Source organism: Periophthalmus magnuspinnatus, chromosome 5 (genome assembly GCF_009829125.3).
Source record: "Periophthalmus magnuspinnatus isolate fPerMag1 chromosome 5, fPerMag1.2.pri, whole genome shotgun sequence".
In the NCBI taxonomy this organism is placed as follows: Eukaryota; Metazoa; Chordata; class Actinopteri; order Gobiiformes; family Gobiidae; genus Periophthalmus; species Periophthalmus magnuspinnatus.
Window position 1 is genome coordinate 17,493,067 of NC_047130.1, and position 27,426 is coordinate 17,520,492.

The window sequence follows — 27,426 nt, forward strand, 5'->3', positions numbered from 1 at the left end:
GTTTCTTGTGATCATGTCCAATTTAATTTTTTTTCTTTGGATTCTCTAATCTTACAATACAATATTTTAGCGCTGAGCCTGAGCGGTGCAAATCTTCAAATTCAGACATCAAGGTGAAAAAACTAAAAATACTTTCAGTTATTTATATCCAGGAAAATATAAGTGACTTTGTTCACGGTTGAGGACGCCGTGTTAAGTCTATGTAGGTCAGATCAAGGTAATTGGTTGTCTGTGTTTGACCCTTGCTTTTACTCCTTTGGGGCGGTTTGTCAGAAGCAGTGGGCGAAGGCAGCACTGGGGGATTCTTCTCCAGATATGAGCCATGTAGGAACTTGTATGGTATTTTGAAATGAAAACACTTTAAGTATTCTTGCAGTAGCAGTAGTAACATGTCTTCCAGTAGTCTTTTCCAAATAGTTAATGCATATTTTTTAAATCAAAGTCAAAAGAATCTCTTAGTTTACCCCCTGCCCTGCCTCAATAGTGCGAATAATTAAGTATTTATTATACAGAGAAATGTTCATATCAGTGAGTACTAACAACTACTACTACTAACAACTTTATATTTATTATAAAATAACACTATATCGTGTTACTACAGTGTTGGTAGGTGCTTACTATTCTACACTATGGATGGTACTTTTATTATTAAAAATAATAAGTATGCATTATGTAAGCAAATACACAGAAATTTGTAAATATAGACAATTAAACTACTTAAAGATCCTATATTACACAAAACTGACTCTTATGAGCGTTAAGCCATGTTATAACGCTGTAACCTCCTCAAAAACACACCTGGAGTTGTGTTTTGTTTCATTCACACATGTTTGAGTAACACTTTATTAGTCTGTCTACATCTACAAAGCTCAAAATGCTCTGTTCTACCTTGTGATGTCATGAAGTGGCAGTTTTCAAGTTAACAGCTACGTTTTTACCTTTAGTTCAGTAGAGATTAACAATTCCAGAGTTGAATTTATCCAAATGATTCTAGTGAAGGTGGAGTTTAAAAACACAGCGGGGCACTTCCTGTTTTACCACTCAATGACATCACGAGGTGGAACAAAGTGTTTTTAGTTTAAGAAGATCCATTATAACATGGATCAGAAAAAAGCGTAATATGGGCTCTTTGAAATGATGTAATTTTTGTAGATATATAGCAGCTGCTCCTAGTTACCTTGTATGTTATATCCGTTATGCCTGAGTGCATTACAGAACCACATTTCAGAGCTGTGGATTCACTCGTGTCATTTTTATTATTTTAATTTCGCTCACCGGATTCCTGCTCGTCGAGTGTCTCTTCACATTTGCATATCACCTTCAGCCTTTTCTAAACAGTCCACTGATATTTTGGAGTCTGTAATGGTCTCTAATGGTCCTCGGTCCTGCGCTGTGATTGGCTGATTGCTGCTGTTGCTAGGTTACCGCTCTATCTTATATGTCCTGCAGGAAGAACTGTCAAAATGTACCAAGAACATAACTCCCAAGACCAGAGATGTGATTTACGGTATAATGTTGTTTAATAATGGTATGCTACACCATTGGAACATTTACAAAATATTTGCAAATCTATGCAGTCAATAGGTTGCGTTCATGTGGTGTCCTTAACGGTAAAAAAAATGGAGGACAGATTGTAGAAACAGATTTTTCTTCTCAAGATTCAAAATGCAGATGTTTGACCAGGTTTATGGTTAATATATCGCCGGGTTAACGTGCTTCCAGTCAGCACAAACACTGGTAGATTTCATCCTTTACAAATTTCTGGTTCAATATTTGCGTATTTCCCCACTGAGTTCAAATATAGTTCAGTTTAAAGAGCCACGTCCATCTGAAATGTCGACTTTATCAAAAAACTGGACCGTGAACGCAACCTATTGACATAACATACATATATATATATATATATATTTGTCAAACATCTCCAGAGCGTAAATTTGTCCAAACCCTTACATGACGTCAACATCATAGAATCAATCATTACTACGTCTCTACAGATAATCTACAGTAATAACCAAGAATAATGGTTTTATATGTACAACTCAAACACCTCATGTCAGATATATGGTCGAAAATGACCACGTAGTTTTCTCCCTGATTACTGCATACAAATACAATGCAACGTACTTTCATTTCTTAAAAATGTTATACATAACTCAATCACAAATGGGTGATTTTCAATAAAGATAATTCCACAGGATGACATGTGAAAATAGCTTATATAATTATTATTATTAAGGACATGTACAAAGAAAGCATCCTCCATACAGTGAGTTACACATCGATATTGCCATGATAAGAATCCAGTGCTTCTCAAACTGTGGCACAAGGTCGGTTTATATTCAAGTTATTTGTAAGTTCCTGTTCCCATTGAGTTCATTTTTGAGAAATGTTTTTTCCTGTTTTAGTCCTGCACTGATTGGGCTTACATTTAAAGTTTATGACTAGGGATCCAGCTTTTCCAGTTCCGATACTGTAGCTTTAAGTATCTACTGATGTCAACCAATACGAGTGCAGAGAACAACTTTGTATAAATAAAAATTCAAACATTATGAGACATTCTGGGCCAACTACGACCAGTAAAATGACCTCGTTACATCAGTTTACTTGCCCAACCAGGATATCAGATGAATCAAAGCAAAAACCATATTTCAAATTGGTTTAGACCCTGATATTACACATTTTTCAATAAGTCTCACAAATATACTGGCACCCAAGATACCTGGTATTTTCTTTTCGATACTTGTTGGTGCAAACAGTTTGAAAACCACTGAATTGTATAGTCAATATGTACGGAAAGGTGCGCGTCACACTCAGAGCATGAATATACATTAATAAAACATATTTTGTACATATATAATTCTGTATAGGGAGGTTGTGCTTCCAAATTTGCTTTAGTTCGTGTCTGTTTTGGACCAAGGAGGCCAGTTTGCACCACCCAAAGGAAGAACACAGTTTGTCAGACAGTTTTTGGAAGCATTTTCGGGCGGAGTGCGTGAGTTCGAGTCCCCTTTACCACTGCATCACTGGTTCAACTTCCATAGCTTTTTCCTACCACTACTGCCCCAACATGCACGGGACAGTTGGTGGCTTGGTTCAGACTGGAATCAGGAAGCAAAGTTACGCTGCCGTACTTCCAAATCTTCACTAGGCCCATGTTTTTAGTTCAGTTTTTGTTTAGGTTTTTTGAGTTCAAGGGTCGATGCGGAAGGCGAGGAGCTTGTCTGAGTGTTGGTTGTTAAGGGTGCGGAGGTCTGGTAGCCGTAGCAACAGTTTGGGGAAGAGGGTGCTGTCGTCCGGGCGACGTCTGGTGATGAGGGAGCGCAGGGCTTTTATTAAGTTCTCCTGAAGCTGCTCCACGGCTCCGGTGTCAACGATGCCAGAACGGTCTGAAATAAGAACAAGAAAGGATTGGTTAGTACTGGAAAGCATTGAGGTAAAAAATATCACATTTTTCTGACAAGCATTGTGATTTAGGCTTTAAATAATACAAAAAGCACATTTCAGGACATTTTTGTGCAGATCTAAACTACAAGATTAGCAGTTTTTATGCAGGATAAGATAGGATATTGCCGTTTGGGGAGGAAATTATGGTATTTGAAAAATATATAAACCTATGAAGCTTGGACGATTAGTTATACAAGTTTATATCAGCCTGGCCAAAAGCTTTTTCCATTCCGTTTCATTGCAATGGAAGGATTAGAGTAAAGAAAACACAAAACCGGTCGTACCTGCCGACACCAGCACCACAGCCATAAACAGTGCCATCTCGTCGGGCTCCAGTCCCATCGATCCGAGCTTCTCACTGAAATCAAACATGGCATCGAGCAGCGAACCCATGCCCAGAGCACGCAGAGATGACAGAGCGTACGTCTGTCCGTTCAGGAAGGTCACCGTTCGCTCTTTGGGGTCGAACAGGGAGCAAAACCTCACCATCAAAACCTGAAGAAGCAAGGGAGAGTCAGGTGTTGGATTGGGTTAGGCCTATGTAGGTCAAGATTTTTATGTGGGTCATAAGGTGAGACAGAAAACAGTGCGTAATCAATTTTGAGGACTTGTTTGATCTTTGGACCTAGTTTAGAACTGATTCAAGTCTTAGATTAAGTCCATCTTTAGTCTTTGTGAGTCATCGTATATGTTAGAGCAGGGTTAGACCTACTATTGTAAAGGTTTAGTCCTTGTTTAGATCTTGTTCAGTCTTGATTTAGTCCTGGTTCAGTCCAATTTTTTTTTAAAACTTGGCTTAAACTTGGTTTACACCTAATTTTATTAAAGAAAGACTGTTTGGTGGACAATGATTACTGAACCCTCTATAAGAGCTAAACCAGGAATAATCTCTGTCTAACCTGAGACTAAAGCAGGTCTAAAAATAAGGTCTAAACCAGTTTCTAAATTAGTTCTAAATCAGATCCAAACCAGTTTCTAAACCAGTTCTAAACTATGTCTAAAGCAACTGTTAGCTATAGCCAAAATGAATGGTTTAATCCAGATTTAATTCCAGGTTTTTATCCCAGTTTCATCCTAATTTAATGCCCTGCAGTTTGTGGAAGTTGGAGATTTGGATCTTCTGTTTGGCACTACAGTATAGTTGCTAAATGTGTCCATTTCCGTAAAGTTATTCCAAATCGTCTTATCTCTTTTATTCCTCAACCCACATGTTTACAAAGACATGATAACAAAGATCATAATGTTTTGGTTGGTTTTCTGTACCTGGAAAGTGCCGGACTTGAGCAGCATGACCTGGTCGTGTTGGCTCAGGGTCTGGAAGCCGGGGATGCTCTTGGCGAATTCCACCACCTCTTTAACGGCCGGGGTGAAGCATTGAGAGAAAGACTCCCACACCTCCTGACTGGAACGACCCGCAGGAGCCACGGGGCACGAGTTCAGAGGACACGCCTGAAGAAGGAGGAAAAATGGTGAGCCAAATTATTATCTTTAGTAAAAGGTTCTGTACCTGATTTTTTCCAATTTATTTGAGCACAATGCATCTTGCTGCAGTACTGTGCATATGACTGAAAGGATTTTATTCTGCCTCTTCTCTTTTAATGTGAATTTTATGATGATTATTTGTGATTATTTATGTTTTGATTTGTTGTATTTTGATCTAGTACAGCGCCTTTAACTTTACTCCAAAGACATTAATCATCCTCCCAATATTTTGAGGACAAAGACTAGAATCTAAATGTTAAATAAATAATGTACATATTTACTTATTAAAATAGATGTAAAAACTAAAATACTTGACTTACCAACACTTTTGCCCCTGCGTGGAGCTTCCATGGACACGTCGTCTGGTTTTGCGTCTCAAAGCTGTTGTGATTGGTGGGATATGGCTGGGGCGCGATACTGCCACTCACTGGACACTGGCTGTGATAGCCATAGTTCCCATTATCGATATCTGAGTTGGACGTATTCTCAATTTTGGGGCAGATCTGTTGGTAGTTTGACGGCGGCTGCTGCTCCTGATGCAACGTCTGAGTGGTCGCGATGGATTGGTTCTGCTCCGGGCTGGTGTGAAAAGTGCTATGGTTGTTGGGGGACATCTTGAGGACCGGTTTTTCATCCTGGGTGCTTGGGAGGAGGCGGTAGGATTGCGGGATAGGGTCGTTGGGGGGTTGTTGTTGGGGAGCGGGGCTGCAGGGCGTGTCCGGAGTCGGGGACAGATCCATCTCGACTGTAGCGGACTCGTTCAGACTGTTCATGTAACTCTGCATCTCATCTAGGAGGCGCTGTTTCTCACGTTTCGGGATACGGCCGAATCGCACAGCTGAGGGGGGCAAGAGGAGAGAGGGTTTGGTGTTAAATCCTCCATTATGTTTATCAAGTCTATAAAACGTGGTTGATAAATGGGATATTTTATGTATAGACTGAGCTCACGGCAAAACAAAATTTGGACTAAACCAAGACCAAACCAAGTCTACATCAAACAAGACCAACTCTGAATGTGTCCAAGTTGTTGTACAAAAGTATAGAAATAGGCTGTGTTCACAATGGCAAACTCACTGTTAGCGTCATTACTTCCTGTCCAATTTTATCTCTATGTGGTTTTCGCTGACTCACGCTAAAATGAATAAATATTTAAAGATCAGGCAGTGGACAGGGAGCTGTGGGTGGGTCAGAGGTCAGAGGTTATCGGGTTAGGGTCAGACAGTGGACAGGGAGATGTGGGTGGATGTCAATGACAACGTGTTAAACACTACACAAATAAAATTAATACTTCATCAGAGACACTTCTGTGTTTAGAAAGAGACATGTTTAATGCTAATGCTAATTTTGAGGCATAATAAATACTAAAACAACATCACAAACTGAAGTATTCTAAATAATCGGGTAGTCTTCATTTCAGTTGGTTGTTGATTTGATGTTTAATAAAAATGACTGTTAGCTATGAGACACAGTGAGCTAGCTAGCGTGCTACTGTGTACAGAGCCTATTAGCGGATATATTAGCAAAAACTTAAAAACAAGTACAAGTATGGTACCTTCCCCACCAAAAATGATCAATATTAGTTGGACTGTCCCGGCAAATAAACATATAATTTGAAAATAAAACTACAAATATATAGGCTAGCAGACTTTTATATTGACAGGGCAAATGTGCTGATAAATGAGGTGTACTTTGACCTTGTAATGACAGGACCTATGATTTTATAGTCAAGAAAACAAGATGACCTATCACCAGCATGTTTGAATAGACTGAAGAGTAAACGGGACCACTCCACTGTAATCCCTTTTTTACTGAATGGGTCTCACGGTGCTGTATTTTGGCAGTGGGTCCACTTTGACACTGGCAGCTTGTCTTCTAATGTTTTTAAACTGACCATCTGTAACTCTCCCTCTTCATCTGACGCGATCGCTTTAATCTGCAGGATTAACAACGCTCCCATCACGAACCCTGACATCGTTTGGGCTTCACAGCTGTTTATGGAACTAGGATACTGTAGTAACAATGTGACTTGGTGGATTATAATGTACTGCAACCTCATTTGGGATAGGTATTGGGTTAGACCTGGTTTAGTCCCGATTTTGAGACTTTAATTCTGCTTTAGTCCAGGTTTAGTGTTGGCTAAATTGTGTATTGTATTATACTTTAATCCTGAACCAGTCTTGGTCGAATCCTGGTCCAGTCCTGGTCCAGTCCAGTTCTGTCCTAGTTTAGTCCTAATTTTGTCCTAGCCCTAGTCCTGGCTCCAATCCTGTTTTTAGTTTATTCCTGTGTTTAGTCTCATTTTTAGTCCTGGTTCTAGTCCCTGTTCCAGTTCATGTTCTAGTCCACATCCTTGTCCATGTTCTAGTCCCTGTTCTAGTCCACATTCTAGTCCATGTCCTAATCCACGTTCTAGTCCAGGTCCAGGTCCTAGTCCAGGTCCTAGTCCCTGTTCTTGTCCATGTTCTAGTCCTGGCTCAGTTCTACTTCAGTCTTTGTACTTGGTTTGCCTGCAGTTTAATCATCGTTTATAATGATGATTTATAAGACAATAAAATCTATTGTGCATTTTCAATATTCACTTATTCCACCATTTTGATTTAAACTTCCCGTTATAAAACCTGATATATCTGACACTTTTCTTCGCTCTATAGAGCTCTCTCCTCCTGGTCCCCTCCCCCCTTCACCGCTGCACCTCCTCTGGCTGACAACCCTATTTATAGCCTCTGCAGCAACTCTTCCTCCTCTCCTCCTCCTCTTCCTCTTCCTCCTCCTCCTGTCACTGCAACTAGGCCACTGGGTCAGCAGCCCCCATATGACGTCATTAAAGGGCCACTATGGAACTTTTCTGGTGGAGGGTCTGTCACCACTTGCTAGTCTCCATGGAGAATTTATTGCTTTGCTAGCATGTTGCACCGAATGCCATTAATTGCTCATCTATCTCCATGGAGACAAGCAGCTGGTGCAATTGAGCCAGGTTACAGCCTTGATTTGGAAGGGCATCTGGTATAAAATCAGCACTACGCATATGCAAAATTTGACTTAATGAAGCAATTAAACTTCGATATGTTTTGGCTCTTTAGCAATTCAATTATGGAATAACAAAAATCTAAATCAAACAATTGCGTACAAAGTTCTAAAGGTGCAGTATGCAACTTTCCCGCTCGTCTCCATGGAGACGTTATTCCTTTGCCTGAAATGTTCCACAGTATGGCATTATGCTTATCTATATTGACGAACACAAGCATAAAAAACATGACTGTGTAAATGCATGATCCGCAAGTTTAACGCCATACTGGGGAACATTCCAAGCAAACACAATTACATCGCCATGGAGACAAGCAGGTTCCAGTCCCGACACCTTCCAGAAAAGTTGCATAGTGCGGATTTAACACTAAGTGAACAAAAGGGACACGGATACAAAGTTGTTGTCATAAACCTCTTTTTATATTTGCTCCTCGTTCGCTAAAACCTGCTTGGCTCGGCATTAGCCATTTTTCACCTGCATTTGGGCTTTTTTGGGTCAACTAAAAATGTTTGCTCCAGAAATGCCTATGATTTATGAGCACGCGGTTCCGTCCCCTCCCCTGGGATCACGCACACTGAAGCTGGAGCCATTTTATTCAAATTTAAAGTAAACATCGTGTGGATTAATTATTAATAAGGCCAGCATAGACTGTCCCCACCAGCTCGTTGTCAATGTCTATATCACACCAGGCCATCTCCAAAAGTATGTGCCCCAATTTCCCAATATAAACTATTTTTGGCATGACGGATGACTACGGAGCCGATGTGGATGCTCCGACCATAAATCAGGAAGAGGAGGGACACGGGAAGGAGAGAAGGGGTAAGACAAGGAAAGGAGGCAATTCCCTGAGAGAGAGGGAGAGAAGGGGGGAGGTGGAGGGAGAGGGGGGCTAACCTGGTTTCACTAGTGGAACATTTTGTCCCATCTTGCTAAACCTGCATAAATCTGAGCCCAGGTTTGAGATCGACCTGCCGCCCACAGCACAAGTGGAAGAACTATTACTTCTCAATTATATTTGTAAAGAAGTGGTTTATAATTTGGTTTAATTTAAAGCAAAAGTCAGGTCAAGATTTTTGAAATTTTTGGTAATTAGTAACTTGTTTGTCCAATAATAATGTTATATTCACATAAACCTGTGCTGTGCTTATAGTATTAGTTGCAGTAGTAGTACATTTTTAAGACCTCAAATGTGCCAATATTGGAAAATTACAAAAATATTTCAAATAATGGATGTGTTTTCCTGGACTGACAAGTTACACCCAAGCACTGCAAGTCCGCGAGTCCTGGTTTAGTCCCACTTTCCCCAGTTGAGGTTCAGGTCCCCGGCTGATTGCTCGGTTGAGGTTCCAGGTTTAGTCCCAGGTTTAGTCTCAGTTTCAGTTTAAGTCCCAAGTTCAGTCTCCAGTTTAGTACTAGGTTTAGTCCCAGGTTTGGTCCCAACGTTTAGTCCCCGGTTTGGTCCCAGGTGGAGTCCCAGATTTAGTCCCAAATTTAATCCAAGGTTTAGTTCCTGGTTAAGTCCCAGGTTGAGTCCCAGGTTGAGTCTCAGGTTGAGTCTCGGTTTAGTCCCGGTTTAGTCCCGGTTTAGTCCCGGTTTAGTCTGAATTTTAACATTAATCGTGTAAGTGTGAATGCAGCCTTTCTAACAAGTATATTTTCAGAATGAATCCTGGTCATTTGATTGGATCTCATCTGCCTGGGCCCTGTTAGCATGTTTAGCTGTGTCTCCGCTCACCGTCACGGGACATGCCGACAGAGAGGCACTTCTTAAAGCGGCAGTGCTGACAGCGGTTCCGGTTCATCCTCATGATCAGACAGTTCTCGTTCTTCACACACATCTTGTAGTGGATGTTCTGCTGAATACTGCGCCGGAAGAAACCCTACAACAGGAAGACAAGAGGGACAAAAAGGGTCAGATTTATGCAAACATTGTTTTTGTCCAATCCTATTATAACTTTAAATGTTTTCTTGAAGGAGCACTATGGAGCTTTTCTAGTGGAGTTTTGTGAAGCCTTGTGAGGTGACGGCTGTTGTGTTGCGTAAAATACACTGAATTGACTGGAGATTATGTTGGAATGTTCCATAGTATGGCATTAAGCTCAGATCTGTGGAGAGGCGAGTCCACTCACAGTAATAGTGCATGGTTTTCAAGAGTTACATGTTACATTACAAAAATTACATGCCGACTGGGGAAGATTTCAGTTAAATTAGTCACAATGGAGGCAGGTTTGTGATCCCACTGCCAGAGAAGCTACATAGTACAACTTTAATAATGAACTATAGTAAAATAATAAGGTTTTTGTTCTCACCTTGCAGCCTTCACATGCGTGGACTCCATAGTGGAAACCTGATGCAATGTCCCCACAAACTTTACACAGCAGCACCATTCCTCCAGTTTCTGTAAAGCAAAGGAATAAAAGCACTTTAGACCTGGTTCAGACCTGGTTCAGACCTTGCTCTGAGGTAGATGGTCTGTCCAAAAATGTACTTAGGTTTTGGCCAGACCATCTACTTTGAAAGAGAAATGACAATGTTGTAAGAAAAAAATACTCTTAGAAGTGATATACAGAGGGGTGATTGGCAAAACTTGAACCATTTTCCCCACATAATATAAACATCATCTTATTGTCATTGTTATAATGGACAACACGGCTGAACAACATTGATAAATACGAGTGGACTTACTGGTGAAGGTACCGCTGAAAGTGCACAGCTTTTTAGCTGCTGGGGGGTGGTTGTAGTTCCCAGATGGTGCGTTTGAGATCTGGGCAACGGGGGCATTGTTGACTTCAGGAAACTGAAAGACCATTTTGGGCGTGGCTCCTCCCCCTTGCTCCCCCCTCTGGTCCCCCCTCTGCGACGGCTGTTGTTTCAGGGCTCCGATCTCTTGGAAAGACACCCCTCCCTCGGGTGAAGAGGGCTGGGAGTGGCAGGAGGGGGATTGGGTCTGGTACCCACTGGAGGGACTGCCAGGGCTGGGGCTGGCGCTGCCCGACGAGCCCGCATACAGGATCACTCCACCTGGGCAGAGAAAGAGATGACGTCCCCTTAGTACATTTAACCACAACTTTAACAACATTCTGTGGTATACAATTAAATACAGACACATTAATACAATTTGACTTATACTGTATTTGGTCCTGGTTTAGTCCTGGTTTAGTGCCAGTTTGGCCCTGGTCTAGTCCTGGTCTAGTCCTGGTCCTTGACTGAGTCCTTGTTTGGCCGCAATTTGGAACTGGTTCACTCCTGTGCCATTCATCTCTAACATACCCTATAAAATGTTTAGTATTTAGGTAGCTTTTAGAATCTAACAGACAAAAATAGTTGGGAGTTATGTATTTTTCTCATGTCAATACAAAAAAATTGACTTTTTAACATCGATCTGAAGCTCGTCTTTAGAGAAACGACAACAGTGAAACGTGAGAGTGAAGTGGAGCAGTGGCTGGCCTACTTTTATTCACTGACTTTTTGGCAGGAAGCCACAGAAACACAGTAGCAACATATCGAGTGGAGCAGAGGTCCAAACTGTGGGGGACTCAACTAAAGAGGCTGGAAATAGACTGTTTTTTAGTCTTGGCTTGGGTTTTGTTAAGTTCAGGTTAAGTTCAGGTTAAGTTCTGGTTAAGTTCCAGTTAAGTTCTGGTTTAGTCCTGGTTAAATCAATAGACAAGAATTTACTTCATGGTTTAGTTCTTAGGTTAGTTCAGTCCTAGTCTAGTTCAGGTACCAGTTTTTTATCCAGTTGATTGCCAAATGGTTCCAAGGTTAGTCCTGGTTTAGTCCAGGTTAATTTAATAGACAATAGTTTATTTCATGGTCCTTAGGTTTGGACCTAGTTATGTCCTGGTTTAGTTCTGATTTAGTCCAGGTACATCCAGTTCAGTGCCAGGTGGTTCTTGCTTCAGTCCTGCTTCAGTCCCATTTTGTTGGGTTGGTATGATGTAAATGTTTGGGTGATTATGGTTAATCCTTGTTTAGAGTTTTATTGATGTATAATTTACCCAAAACCATGAACAAAATAGGTTTAAGTAAGTATAAGTAAATTATAAACCAAAGAAACAGGGGCTTGGACCAACTTCCTCCATTTTGCCAGCCACTTTCACCATTCTGCTGTTGGCACAAGTTTTGATTCACTTGTTCATCTTAAACTTGGCTCACATCCACAAAAACAAAACCTCGACAGAGCATTCAAAACAAAAATGTGTCAACCCACGTCACATCTCTAATCTCTTCTTTGATAAATATTTTGAACGCATTCGCCAAAGTTCCGCCATTTGAAAACACACAAGCCTTTCCCAAGTGAAAATCTCTCGTTGGGCGTTTCATTTGACCTCCTTCATAAAGTAAATACAGGTTTGACAGTGTAATAACAGAGGACTGGAGGCATGGCTGAATTAGTTGGAATTGATAATACATTTGCGATATTAACTAGGGCAGTGCCTCATTAAGAGCTGGTTCACCCATTTATATGGATGTGTAAAGCAATACAAGATAACAGAGCATTTACCACTGAACTAGATCCATTTGTTTGGGAGAATCTTGATTTTTTCTTTTTTTTTGTCATCGTCAAATCCTGCTTATGTAGACCTTAAGTTTTACATTTTGTGTTACATTGTTTTATTTCTAGTGCTCTAGTCCCTGGTCTAGTCCTTGATCCAGTCCTTGATCCAGTCCTTGGTTTAGTCCTTGGTTTAGTCCTTGGTTTAGTCCTTGGTTTAGTCCTTGGTTTAGTCCTTGGTTTAGTCCTTGGTTTAGTCCTTGGTTTAGTCCTTGGTTTAGTCCGTGGTCAAGGTCTTGGTCTCGTCCCTGGTCTCGTCCCTGGTCTCGTCCCTGGTCTCGTCCCTGGTCTCGTCCCTGGTCTCGTCCCTGGTCTCGTCCCTGGTCTCGTCCCTGGTCTCGTCCCCAGTCCCAGTCCAGTCTTGCTTTAGATATTCGCCCATTCTAAATCTAATCATTTAAACCAGCCGTATTTCCCATTATATTCAAACTCAAATTTTTTATTATTTTGATGTGTGACTGTTTTTCTGTTTCGCAGCCTAAATATGAAAGGTTCCTCGTTGTACTTTTGCGTTCTGAATGTGGTAAACACAGCGCTGGTCTGAAGGTCTGATAATGTGAAATACATCAGCAGCCCCACTACAGCAGCAGAAGCAGACGCAGGCTCTTGTTTTCAGTCAATGTTCCCTCTGGATCTGACCCCGCCCCTCACGTGCACTGGCTCCTCCCCCGCCCCCCTCCTCCACCTCCTCCTCCCTCCCTCGTTCCCTCCCTCCGCCCCTGTATCCGCCACTCAATTCTCTCCCTTCTCTCCAACCCTCTTTTCTATAATCCAGCCTCGTGCCGGATCTCAGCCAGCAATAATGGACTAAACCAGGACTCATCTGACAACGAACTGTTACAAAAAAAACAAAAAAACAAAACAATAATAATCTCACAAAAAAACAAACAAAAAAAATGTGGGGACTAAAAAAAAACGTTGAACTGAACTGGATTTTAACAGGTCTAGACACAAAAAACAGGACTAAACAATAAAAGGGAGAAACCGGCTTTGAAACTGTGCTAAGCCACGACTAAAAATAAACCAGGTCTAACCCAGTAACTTAAGCTCTGCAAATGCCATTGAAAACCACCTTTATAGAAACAGAATGTGCAACAAAATGTATTTCTTTAAGCAAATATCTGCACTTGGAAACATAAAACACTGCAGTATCATCACCACAGCAAAATTTGAATTGCAAACTTGGATTTTCTTAAAATTTCTGCATTTTGTGGTTGATTTTAGAATAAATTCTCATTTCTAGAACATTATTTTGAACCTAAACCAAGACGCATTGCAAATATACTGTATTTTATAGAGAAAAATACCAAGAATTGTGTCATTATTATGAATATTTGTCCCTTGATGTGCATTTTTGGGTTGGTTTTATGACTCGTCGAGGGCGAACCAGAACAACATATTCACCCAGTGCATTCAAAACTAGATTAATCGTGCAAGAGACGTGCTCTAAAGCCAGCGCCCTCCCTCTCTCTATGGCTCTCTCCCTCCTCCTCCTCTCCTCTCGTCTCTCTCTCTCTATCCGACTGCCACCTGACCAGCTTCTCACATGGACCCTTGACATAGTTCCCCGGCTGCCTCACACGGCTAGCTTTGGCGCAGTCCCGTGTATACAACAGCAGAGCAATAACAAAGAGCCAGATCACGTTTGGAGCGAGGGAGGGAGACGGAGAGATAGAGGAGGAGGAGGAGGAGGACGAGAGACACTTTTAAATGCTATGACTACAGCGATATGCACATGGAAGGGGGGGGGGGACCTTTAAGAGCATTCCTACTGAGAAATTGTGCGTAAGGTTAAATGAGCGGCGGTCACGTTGACATCTTTTCAATATTGTATCAATGAGGGAAAAATAGGCGATGTCACATGTTTCACAGTTCACATCACGTGGGGCCGCGCACAAAAAAAACCCAAAGAAAAGACAAGTCATTATGAGGCTGCTTGAGATTCGATAGCAAGAGTTTTTTATTATGTTTCTGCATAATAACTTCTGTTAAATATAAACCAAACTGTGTGGAAATATAAGATCAACAGAGGCTGAACCAGGACCAAAACAGGACGGGAATAGAACTGGATTTTGAACATTAATAAAGAGAAAACATGCAAGTATTGATGCTAAAAAAGTCACATACACAGGACCACTATGAACCTACTGGACACTGAGGGATAACACAGATATATAAGACACATGGGGATAGAAAGTACGAACATTTAACGCTTATTTAGAGAAATCTTTGTGGTATATTTTAGTGTTATGGGCCAAAGGCTGCACTGCCCAATGGGTCACAGGCCCAGAATGAGCCGGTCTGAAGAGGAGAGGGGTCAGCAGAGGGGGTCAGGGTGAGGGACAGGGACACTGAGCGGCTAAAGTTAGAATGGAGTTTAGTTTTAAGAGTTAGATTTTCTTGTATCAGTGTATTTTGTCTGGGTAAATGGTCAGTTCTGGATCTAGTTTAGTCCTGAGTTAGTTTTAGTTTAGAATTATGACCAAACCAAGGACTAATCCAGTCTAAACTTGTGTTAGCTGTCGTGAGGTGGTTTAGTCTGAAATTAGACCTGGTTTAGACCTGGTTTAGTCCTGGTTCAGTCTATTGATTCCTATCGAAATGTTATCATCATGATCAATTTTGCTGCACTAATATTGTTTATTTGGAATTGCACGGCATGACCAAAAAACAATGTGTCAAAGATTTTAAAATATTTGACAAGAAGCAGGTTCAGCCAGTTTTACAAAATGTTCCGAAAGATTAAATCTGTTCTAGACTTTACAACAAGTCAGGAAGTCATTATAGTTGTGTCGGTTTAGTGTTCAAGTTTTAAGTTTTGTCGCACGTAGTACAACTTTACTATCGCTATGGAAACAAGGAGATATTTGGTGCAACTATTGGCTAAGTTACAGGTCAGGTCTGTGGAATATTTCATGCTTTATGAGGTATTTTTGAGCAATAAAACACTTGTAATCTAATAAATGCAACTTATAGATCATAATACCACTGTGGAGCATTATAGGTAAACCAACAACCAGAAAAGTTCCACAGTGTGGCATTAATGGAAAAAACAAACACCCTCCTCTCCGTCTGGCAGCGTTCCCATGCTTTTATCGTGTCAGATATGTAGTGATAAGACACGGAGAATTGAGAACGCAACTGTTAATATATCTATGGAACATTCGAAACAACAACAACAAGAGCCTCCCCCGGAAAAGTTCCACAGCGCAGCTTTAATGCAAACAGCACCCTGCTCTCCATCTGACAGCATTCCCCTGCGTTCAGTGTGTCACATCTCTAGTGTCTCTTTCGTGGGCTCAAACGGTGCATTATTCATTCATAAAGTGCGTCACTGCCTCGTGTGGTGGTGACGGGACGCTCAGCCTGCCGTCTGGACCGTATTACATTTTAGTGTTATGGGCCAAAGCCTGCACTGCCCAATGGGTCACGGGCCCAGAATGAGCCGGTCTGAAGAGGAGAGGGGTCAGCAGAGGGGGTCAGCGTGAGGGACAGGGACACTGGGGGGCTAAAGTTAGAATGGAGTTTAGTTTTAAGAGTTAGATTTTCTTGTGTTAACACCTTTTGTCTGGTTAAATGGTCAGTTCTGGATCTACAGTGGTTTAGTCCTGGGTTAGTCCTGGTTCAATCCTGGTTTAGTCCTGCTTTTGTACCATCTTAGACTCGATTCTACCCTCATTTTAACTTTATTTAGTCTAGACTTTTGTTTTCTTTCATTTTGTACACCCAGTTTAGACCCATTTCCTGATCAAGTCTTTTAGTACTCGCTCGGTCCTGGTTAAGTTCGTCAGTCATTTTTATAATCAGCTGGCCCATATTTAGTCCTGCTTAAGTCCTGGTTAAGTCCACGCTGAGACCTGGTTTTGACCCTGATTAGACCTAAGGAAATTGTTTCATTTGCACACGGTTTTAGCAATGGGTTATGTAAAACAGTAACCAAATGACACGTCCAGATTCGAGTGTTTAAAGCCCAGATGTGCGGTGGACTCGTGTGCAGACTGATCTGTGTAGGACCTAAGTGTAGGACCTAAGTGTAGGACCTTGACTCTTCCCTCCCCGTGGCCTCGTCTCCTTCAAAGTCCACGTGCGTTTTGTGTTTAGCCGTGGTTTAGTGGCTGCTTAATACCTCCGCTCCCTCTGCTCGGCTCACACGTGTCAGAGCCGAGCGTCCCGTTTGCCTGCTGTCTGTCAGAGTATGTGTGTGGGTGGGTATTTAGCACGTTGTGGGGACTCTGATCTGCACACGCTCGCTACATGGGGACCTGCACCAGCAGCAACATGATTTAAAGCAGGGCTGAACAATTTGGGAGAAATATCAAATTGGGATTTTTCAGACAAAAACTGCGATTATGAATTGATGTTTTAATAGCGGGATTGTGTTCAAAGTTCACATTAAAACACTTTGCTAGGTACCAGTTGTGTCCATTCAGATATCGATATTCATTTGATTGTGTTTAATCTGAGGTTAAAATATAGATTATGGTCAGGCAAGTATGTGGTTAAAGTCGGGAAAAGTCTTCAACAGGAAATGAAGCAAACCCAACATATGTGTGTGTGTGTGTGTGTATGTGAGGAGCGAGTGAGGGGTGAGTGAGGAGTGAGTAAGGAGCAACTAATGGGTGAGTGAGGAGCGAGTGAGGGACAAGTGAAGGACAAGTAAGGTGTGAGGCAGCATCACACACTGGTGGAGTTTCCCCTATATGAACATGTGCTGTAGCTAACGGCAACACATGGAGGCCACGCCCCCACAGCTATTAACTAACACAATGAACTCACACCCACCAAACCCAATCGCTAAGAATGAAAAAGTATCACCCAGGACAGTGAGAATAATAATAATAATGGACCCAATCAACAAATTTTTTGACGTGCCAAAATTTCCTCCACAACCAAAAATCCATCCTATGTGTGTGTATAAAAAACTTTGACCCGAATCCCATTATTAAAACAGAAATCACAAATCTACTTCCCTCATATCACTCTCACCCTAACCCTCTGAAGACTCCTGCTGCAGCTGTGGTGTTTCTTTGGTGCAGAATTTTAATGCAAGTTCCCATGCAAATATTCAAAACACTATATATAGAACATTAACAGACTTTTGTTTCTATATATAACTTTTTGAATACTGCTAATTACTCCTTATTAAAAACAAGACATGACCCCATCTGCCCTTATCACACCCAAAGCACGTGCAGGTTAATATCTACTTTATTAGATGACTGGTATTATAAAAACATAACTGCTTTTTATGTGGCTGAATTAACTGTAATAATTATTTTACCCAGGTGAATTGTAATTATATTTAAAGCTGCAAGACTGGTCTACATGTCCAAACAACTGATATAACCTGACAGTAACACACCTCAGATTACATCACTTTACAAGCTCAACCGTCCCTTTAAATGCCGTAGTAAGTAGTAACTGCATCTTTCATTGTGTTGGTTTAATTATAACGTTTTTCTTTGTATATTTTCTGAACTCAATTAGATTTTATATGTTTAGCAGCTGTGTTTTAATCTTTGCGGAGTGACTTTTATTTAAAAATATGCTTACTGAGAACTTAAAGGGCCCATATTACACTATTTCCTGTTATAATGTTGTTTCCTCATCACAAACAGACCTAGAGATGTGTTTTGCTTCATTCACACGTTTAAAACTACCACTTCATGACATCACAAGGTGAAACAGAGCATTTTGAGGTTTGGAGATGTAACCAGACTAATAATAATATGTTTTTGAGAATCCATTTGTGTAATATAGGACCTTTAATATCAAAGTACATGTGTTTGCCATCATATTTTGGTGTTTATAAGATAAACAAAACCAGCACTTAACCCGCTTCGGTATTACATAAAGCTTTTGTGTATATAGCCAATCCCACTTTCCACTCCCGCATTCGCTCCTGTTGGGATAAAAACATTCCGATCCCAGTGAACCACCTGTAGCCACTTCCTAGAATCCGTTCTGAGGCGATGCCAGACTAAGCTCTGGGAATATACAGGCCCTTCTGTCAAGTCATGCAGGACAACATGTGACCGCTGCATGTGAACCGATACAAAACCTCCACACACACACACACACACAGTCACACTCCCCCCTCCTCTATGGGAAAGCCTCACCCAGCCCCTCCCTCCACTGTAACATGCAGCAACATACAACGCCAATGTCATATATGGAGAGGGGAGCCGCCCAAAGTTCATTCATGCGAGACTTTAGCAGCGTGCCTCCAAGTGTCCGGACACGTGAACTGGCTGCAATGTGTGAGAAGTTTACTTAGAAAGTCCTGGCTGAGTCCTGGTTCTGAGTCCTGGTTCTGAGTCCTGGTCCAGTCCTGGTCCAGTCCTGGTTGTATAAAGTTGTTTAAATGGAGCTGGTTGGAATGTGTTTGTTTAGACTCACATGTGTCCCTCAGAGAAGCTTTATAGATGGAGAAGTAAACATGGAGCCGGAGAGGGACGCAGTTTTATGGCACAAAATGGACCATTAGCATTATTAGCATTATTTATTACCTGATGATGTGGCAGATCGGGTTTAGTCCTTGTTTAGTCCTGGTTCAGTCCTGGTTCAGTGCTGGTTCAGTCCTGGTTCAGTCCTGGTTCAGTCCTATTTTTAGCTCTGGATTAGTCCTGGTTTAGTTTTGATATCTTAATCTTGGTTTAGACCTGGTTTGGACCTGGTTCAGACCTGCCTCAGACTCGGTTTATTCCTGGTTTAGACCTGGTTTAGACCTGGTTTAGACCTGGTTCAGACCCGGTTTAGTCCCATCTCTTCCTCCATCTCTTCTCGCTCTTACATTAGCATGTATATCATATTAAACTGCATGTGTCCCTCATGGATGTATCGTGTTTATCGCGTGAAGAGGTTTTTATTTTTAATTCCAGGTTCGCATGTGCTCGTCTGTCGCGCACACACGGCATACGGCTCCGGCTCCAGCATCACAATGTATTAAGCTCATACGCCACAATGGCACTGGACACAGATTAGACCAGTGTGGACAGTAATGGAGCAATAAAGAGGATTTTAGGTTAGAAGGTCAATGGAGCAACACCTGGTTTTTGATTAAATTTAGGGTCTTAAATTACTCAGATGTTTTAAAGTTATTCTGTATAATATTGTTTTAAATTGTATTAGAAACTGCATGTGAAGGTGTCCTTTTAAAGAATAAAACATCTAATAAAACAAAAAGGCTTGTTATAATTTGAATTCTGCACTGTTTCATTGCATTGCTCTAATTTCTATGTGAACCACGACCTGCAGTCTCGCAAAAACATCCTTCAAACATGATTTCAAAGTGCCTTGGCTTAGGGGAATCCAGTCCTTGTAATAATCTCTCTATGAAACGTGTCTCCTGCAGGTTTAAACACCAGGGCGCGAGGAGAGGGCTGCCTCGTGCCGCTGCTCACCCTCTGTGACCCACTGACCAATCTCTCACTCAAGAACACCCGCGCGCACAGAGGGATCCCCGTGCGCGCCGGGGAGGGCGGAGGGGAGGGGCGGTGGCGCTTCCGAATCATGCGCCGCACGTGGATGACGAGGCTGGTACACGTGCTTTACGCGCAAAGGCGGGGTAAGGCACGCATTTTGAACCAGAGAAAAAAGAGAAAAGGAGGTGAAGAAGGCGCGTGATTGCTTAAATTATGAAGACTTCCCGTGGCGCGCGGGTTAACAGACAAAACGCAATGACTGTGCTGAAATGTAAGCCACCTCTGCGGTAGGTCAGGGCGCATAAGTGCTGTTTACAAACTCAGAGTGGGCGCGTGAGTCATGGAGTTAACGGGAAATGTTTGGAGGAACCATTCATTCAAGTCTTTCTCTGGAATCCTCCATAAAAAAGTTTAAAGGGCGTATTTTCAACTGTGCTCTACACCCTAAGGCAGCAACAGTTGGCTCCAGGCGCTTGTTTGGACTGTGTGGGCGTGGGCTGCTGTGCGCTTTCAATGCCAAGTTCATTAAAGCTCGTCCTGTAAGTTTGCAATCAGCCCATATTCAAAACATATTGGTCATGCACCATTGGACTTTACAACTTTAGGTGTGTCCTCGAAGTCAATCCAAAACAAACACGTGCGTACAGTATAAAATATAGGCTACATTTAAAAGCTGGGGGTGGCAAAACGTGCTCAGATCTCAGAGCGCGAGGGCATCCTAGGACTCGGCTCCACTTCACGTGAGTCTGTTTACATGTACTGAACGTGCATGGGACTGTATGTCTATAGGCTGCATGAAGAGGAGGAGTTCCTAATGACACCCTGAAAACGCGTTTGGAGGGAGATGTGACATGGTAACACAGATAAGATAACACACATCGATGCGTCTCATGTAACCAAAAAACAGTACTGACTGACAATGTGAACTGATTTTGGAGGCTAAAACGCATCAAAAACACAGCATTTCCAACTTTTTTTTAGCATCTTTATCTGCTGAATTTAAAACCATAACACCTGCATGCATATAAAAACCAAAGTTAATGCACAAACCACATTTAAACTGCTCAAAACAGAGCTATTTAAAATACATGTGCCAAAATTGCGCGTAAAGGGCGACCTGCTCCAAATATAAACCCGTGCGTAATATGACCAAAGATCTGCGCCAGTGACCTATAGCCCAGTTCATAGTGGATGTATTAGCACCTGCAGCACTAAGCAATATCACATTTAATGACATTACAATTACAATTCCAACATGCAATTCTCCACTATTTATTTGCGTTAATATGTGAATTTGAGCCGACTCACCACCTCCGGGGCTGTTGTCCATGGTCTGTAGGTAATGCTCAGCTGCAAGTCGTTGTTGGTTAATTACAGAGCGATTTCAGTGAGTCGTTTTCTGTTTTTTTCAAAATCTAGACTTGCTTCTTTTGCCTGACACCGAGGAGTTTGGTTGAAACAGGTGAAAGAACTGTGAACTGCCAAGGCGGGGATAAAGTGTCCAAAAAGCGGGAATAGCGTTGCGCGCAGGGCATTGGAGGAGTGTGGACAAAATCCGGCCAAACGCGAAAAAAAACCCTCAAAAAACGAAAGAAAAGAGTGGATTCAAACGCGAATCCAAGTGATCTCCAAGGAGGGAAAGAGACTGGGTGTTGCGCGCAGTTTGTTAACCTGTGTCAAACGCGTAAAAGGCGCTTCTCTCTGGATTACAAGAGGACCCGAGGCGTACAGCTGCGTGCCATGTACAGTCACCAAAACATGACAACGGTGGAAGTAGTTTAAACACACCCCCCCGTCATCAATAAGAGACACGAGTCCGAAAATAGCTCGCACGTTTTCAGGTGCCTTGAAAATGTGACCGTTTTTTTCCCCCCTTGTCTCTCTGTGCGTCCTTTTAACCGCCTGTTTGTTGATGTCTATCTGTTTGCTCTCTCTCTCTTTCTCTCTTTCTGTCACGCTCTGAACACTTCATCCACCTCTTTGCCCCCCCTCTCCACACACCCCCACCCCGTTTTTCTTTCTTTCTTTTTTTTTTTTTTACGCGTTCCCGGGCTGTGATTGGACGGGAGAGCCGCGTGGAGACCGAGCACTGAGCTGGTCCGACAGTGGAATGCTGCCTGAAAGCTCCAGAGCATGTGCGCATGGCATGTGAGCGCGAGCTGCCCTACTGACACACATTTTATGCTAATGAAGCGACAGGGCTCGACGAGAAGCCGCGGAGGGAGGCGAAGATGGGCGAATGGAGACAGAACGCTCACTCTGCAGAGACAAACGCGAGAAATATGAGATTTAGACAATAGAAACTGGAGCTTTTATTCAGAAAGTATTGGATTTGAGTTGGAATATTTTGGAAGCTGGACATTTTTTAGATTTTAACAATGTTTTAAGCCATTAATAATAAAAAACACTCTTTCTTTAGACGTTAGAGTGTGATTCGCCACATTAAACAGTAGTACTTTGTTTTCTATTCCCATGTGTTTTATATCTGTGTAATCCCTCAGTGTCCAGTAGGTTCATAGTGGTCCATGGTGTAAACTAGTCTATGTGTCTTATACTTGTGAAAGATACAGCTCAAGATCATTGTAAAGCCTTAATAGAACAATAGAAACTGGATATTTTAAAGATGTGCTGTTGCAGATTATTCAGAAAGTGTTGGATTTGGGTTGGAATATTTTGGAAGCTGGTCGTTTTTGGCATTTTAACAATGTTTTAAGTCATTTTGTTCTCTATAATTCTCTCTCAATGCTCTGTTATATCCTTATATTAGGGGTGAAAATCTGATACTAATCCATATTAAAACTAGTACTCAATACTCAATACTGATTCTGATTCCGATTCCACAATGATAATAAAAAGCACTCTTTCTTTAGACAATAGAATGTGATTTCCCACATTAAATGGATTTCTAGTCCCATGTGTTTTATATCTGCGTAATCCCTCAGTGTCCAGTAGGTTCATAGTGACCCATGGGTGTACACTAGTCTATGTGTCTTATACTTGTGAAAGATACACCTCAACATCATTCTAAAGCTTCAGGAAAGGTTTATTTCTGTCCTGTGAATGTGACTTTTTTAGTAATGATACCTGCGAAAAATGAGTATCTAGTTTTGGTACAACTTTTAGTATCGATTAGTATCTGATTTTCAACCCTAACATACCCTAAGCTTCAACCCTAAGCTGAATCTCCTTAAACAGGGGAGGCGGCTGCAGGTGAGCCACAGGATTGGCCAGGTGAGGAAAACAGTCCTCCAATCCACAGTGAGGACTCACACAGCCAGGATTACATGAGGAAAAGGAGAGATTCAAACACACGTAAAACACAGGACAGATACTATAAGCATCAGCGGTCAGAGCCACTGACCCACAGGTTGGTGATGCAGTTCCAGCTCCCACAGATGAATGCTGTGGTTGTGTCCTTGGGCAAGACACTTAACCTGCCTCGCCCCCAGTGCCTGTGTACACTGGTGTATGAATGTGTGTGTGATTCCTTGATATGCCTTGAAGGTGGAAAAGCGCTGCATAAAAATGTGACTATTAACCATTTATATTTCAGAACATGTTTGTGCAGATCTAAACTACAGGGTTAGCAGCGTTTATGCAGAATACGACAGGAGATTATGTTGTTTAGGGAGGAAACTATAGCCATTTATATGTCTGCTGTTTTATGTCACATGTTTATTGTTTGATCACTCTTACCTGTACTCAGATGCTAATGCCAAACGTGCAGCCAGACTGACCTAAATGCAAATCGTACTTGAGGAAGAGCTTGAACCTCAGACAGTATTTAAGTGCATTTACCCCATTGCTCTGGGCCCACTGCAGCAGAAACTCTGTGCGTCAGGAGTGGGACTGTTTGTTTACTGTAATAAATCAACAAAGACAGTCTTCTTGTATGTTCTGGTACTCTTTTAAAGATAATTTCCACGATAGCGTCTTGCCCATGGACACAATGACAGCATTCATCTGTGAGAGCTGTGGGAATTGCACTGCCAACCTGGAGGTCAGTGGATTTTACCGCTCAATCGATGATGTTTTTATGTCACGAGCGGGATTTGAACCGCCAACCTTCAGATTACTGGACAAACACTAAACCAACTGAACATAAGAATCTGGCTAATACTCTTTGTGCATGAGTTTAAATAGTAGGTTTTGTGATATAATTTGTATTTTGTTTATTATTTTATCTCTTCAAATGTTCTTTTGGTTCTGTTCTTGTCATGTGTGTTTTGACCGTGCAATAAATTATGTTTTTATGTTAAGATAAGAGCGGGATTCGAACCACCAACCTTCAGATCAGTGGACAAACACTCCACACCTGTGGTCACTCTTGCAGTCCCACCTTACGCCAATATTACGGCGCTTAAAAAAAACAACAACAGTGGACCTTATTTCTGATCCACGAAATAGTTCAACATGTTGCTATGGTTACGCAATCGGCTTGTGCGCGTCTGTGAATCTCAGGTTTTTGTTGTAAATTCAAAGTAAGTCAGAGGTGATCCGTCTGTGTCCAGCGGCCGGTCCGTTTGCTCTGAGTCTGAACTCGTCAATCGATCCATCGACTTGTTGATCAGCGTCACTCAGCCGCCGCATTCTTCAGATAAGACTCAGACGAAACACGAGGGACTTTTCAAGGCGTTTACTTCTCCCGTCTCCGCCGTGTTTTGACTCAAAGTGTGTCAATACATACGCAATAATATCTCAATGCCATTAAGTGAAAAATACAAATATTATCTCCTCGGTGATGTCACGCTCCAAGGTCTGACGCAAGAGACACTTTTCCAAATATGAATTACGTGACATTTTAAAGATACAGTGTGTAACTTTCTGGTGGTCGCACGTCACCTCCATAAATCCATGGAAATAGAAAGTTCAAAACATATTTCGGAACATTCTCCATAGAGATAGATGTGTGTTTATGTCATACTGTTGAATATTAAAGCCAAAGGACCTCCAGACTGAAAAAGAGTCAGGTTTGTGGAGAGGCAAGCCCGCTCACAATAAGGTGGATAATTTTCCAGCAAATAACCTTCAGATATATATAATTTTTATTTCTTCGAACCCCTCCAGCGACTACGAAGTGTGAGGCAGTGTGAGGTCAACCCATTCTACAGCAAGAAAAAACAGTTTAAATCATTTTATAGGCAAATATTTAAATTTATACATTTAAATATTGCTGAAAATATACAGGTCAAAATCAACCTTACATCCAGGAGGAGATAGAGTTTAGTTCCAATCCAAAGATGCACTCAGTCACTCAAACGTCTCAAATTCCTCTCCCTTTAGTGTCAAAATCACTGAAATACATGGAAATACTTTTGCTTTTTAGTGTTAAAATACATTTTTAAATGTGTACTTTAATACTTTTACTTAAGTAGATTTTTTCATGTGTTACTTTTACTTATGTGACAGCTGAACCTTCTCTCTCTCTGTCCCTCTCTTTGTCTTTCTCTCTGTTTCTCTTTGACTCTCTCTGTCCCTTTGTCTCTTTCTCTGCGTCTCTTTCTCTATGTGTGTCTCTCTGTCTCTTTGTTGCTCTCTTTCTCTATGTCTCTCTCTATCTATCTATCTGTCTCTCTCCGTCTTTTTGTCTGTCTCTCTCTCGGTCCCCTATCTTGGTTTGTCTCTCTTTCTCTGTCCCTCTCTCTGGCTCTCTCTCTGTTTCTTTCTCTCTCGATTTCTGTCTCTGTCTTTCTCTCTGTTTCTCTCTGTCTCTCCCTTTGACTATGTCTCTCTCTGTCCCTTTGTCCCTTTGTCCCTTTGTCTCTATCTCTGTCTCCTTGTCTCTCTCTCACTGTCTCTCTCGGTCCCTCTCTCTGTCTGTCTCATTGTCTCTCTCTCTGTCTCCTTGTCTCTCTCTCTCTCTCTGGGTCCCTCTCTCTGTCTCTGTTGGTCCCTCTCTCTGTCTGTCTCTCTGTCTCTCTCGGTCCCTGTCTCTGTCTGTCTCTTTGTCTCTCTCTCTCTGTCTCTCTCTCTGTCTGTCTCTTTGTCTCTCTCTCTCTGTCTCTCTCTCTGTCTGTCTCTCTTGGTCCCTCTCTCTGTCTGTCTCTCTGTCTGTCTCTGGGTCCCTCTCTCTCTGTCTCTTTGTCTCTGTCTCTTTCTCTTTATCTCTCTCTGTACTTCTTGCACCATGGCAATAACGTTGAGTGGGTTTTATCACGAAAGTATGTCATTATATTTTTATGGCAGTAAAACACATTTGGCTTTTGAAACTATAAAAACACTAAGAGTGAACTGGAAGCCTCTGAGTAAATGAATTCTTCAAATATTTTGAAACTGTTATGGGCTCTAGACTATACCTTATATTTTGCATTGTATCGCCTCACATTCTTCTCATCTTAGTCACTTAAACATCTCAAATTCTTCTCTCCAGCCTCTTTTTGAATTAAATCACAGAGGCAGACAAACATTAACACATATTTTTGTTTCCACATTGAGGATTTTTATGAACAAAAACATAAAAATCCAAAAGAGCATGTTTGTAAAGTAGGGTAAAAGAAAAGAGGTTATTGTACCAGGCTCGTGTTTATTGTACAGAGTGACACCTCCTCTCCTTGGTCCACGAGCTCGGGCTGTCAGTGGCGGCACGTGCGGAGGGGGCGGTGCTCAGCGTGACTTCGGGGCCCCTCCTCCACTGGCCTCACGTTTCCTTTCTCCTCCGCTGCAGCCCCCGCGTGTGTGTGTGTTTGCGAAAAGCCAAAATATCGCAGAGGATTGGCTGATTGGCTGAGCTGCTGCTGCGAATGTAGGTCAAGAACTGCGGCTTGTGCAAACACGAGGCCCGGCGAATTGAAAACGAGCCCAAAAAGCAGCCGCCGCGCGCGCTTTGGCTGTCTGCGTCTCTCTGTGTGCGCCACAAAAGACCTCTGCGCATCGACGGCTGAAATTAGGTCACCTAGAGCACCCCGGGGCGCTATTATTCTAAACCAGTTTTATCTGCGAAGGTGATCCCTGTGAGAATCCTCGCGCGGCCCTCAAAGAAACTGGGGCAAGCATCCGCGCGCACGAGCTTCAGTTTCAGGCGTAAAGAGCCAATATCACACTGTTACCTACTGTGGCACACGAGAGGAGACGCCATGTTTAGACCTATACAAGCACACCTTTACGTAATTTAATGTCATTTTACTTTTACTTTTTACTCTTTAAGTACATTTTTAAACGTTTACTTTAATACGTTTACTTAAGTAGATTTTTTCATGTGATACTTTTACTTGAGTATTCTTTTGCTCCAGTATCTGTACTTTTACTCAAGTGACAGACACTGTCTCTTGTCTCTCTCCCTCTCTTTGTCTTTCTCTGTCTGTCTCTTGTCTCTCTCCATCTCTCTGTTGCTGTCTCTCTCTCTGTCTTTCTTTGTCTCTCTCCATCTCTCTGTCTCTTTGTCTCCCCTCTCTCTTTCTCTTTCTCTGTCTTTTTGTGTCTCTCTGTCTCTCTCTGTCTGTCTCTTTGTCTCTCTGTCGCTCTCTCTCTCTCTGTGTCTCTCTACCTACTATACC

General features: G+C 42.0%; 1 protein-coding gene across 1 annotated transcript; it reads right to left on the reverse strand.

Moving 5' to 3' along the window:
- Positions 1 to 1,498: 1,498 nt before the first annotated feature.
- LOC117371685 (nuclear receptor subfamily 1 group D member 1) lies at positions 1,499 to 22,087 on the reverse strand. Its single transcript, XM_033967386.2, has 8 exons — positions 21,242 to 22,087; positions 10,637 to 10,972; positions 10,261 to 10,349; positions 9,687 to 9,831; positions 5,247 to 5,764; positions 4,708 to 4,893; positions 3,729 to 3,939; positions 1,499 to 3,386 (listed from the first exon to the last, which is right to left on the reverse strand). Exons 1-8 carry the CDS (start codon positions 21,261 to 21,263, stop codon positions 3,190 to 3,192), a joined length of 1,704 nt encoding a protein of 567 aa, XP_033823277.1. The 5' UTR covers positions 21,264 to 22,087; the 3' UTR covers positions 1,499 to 3,189.
- Between the last annotated feature and the right edge of the window lie 5,339 nt (positions 22,088 to 27,426).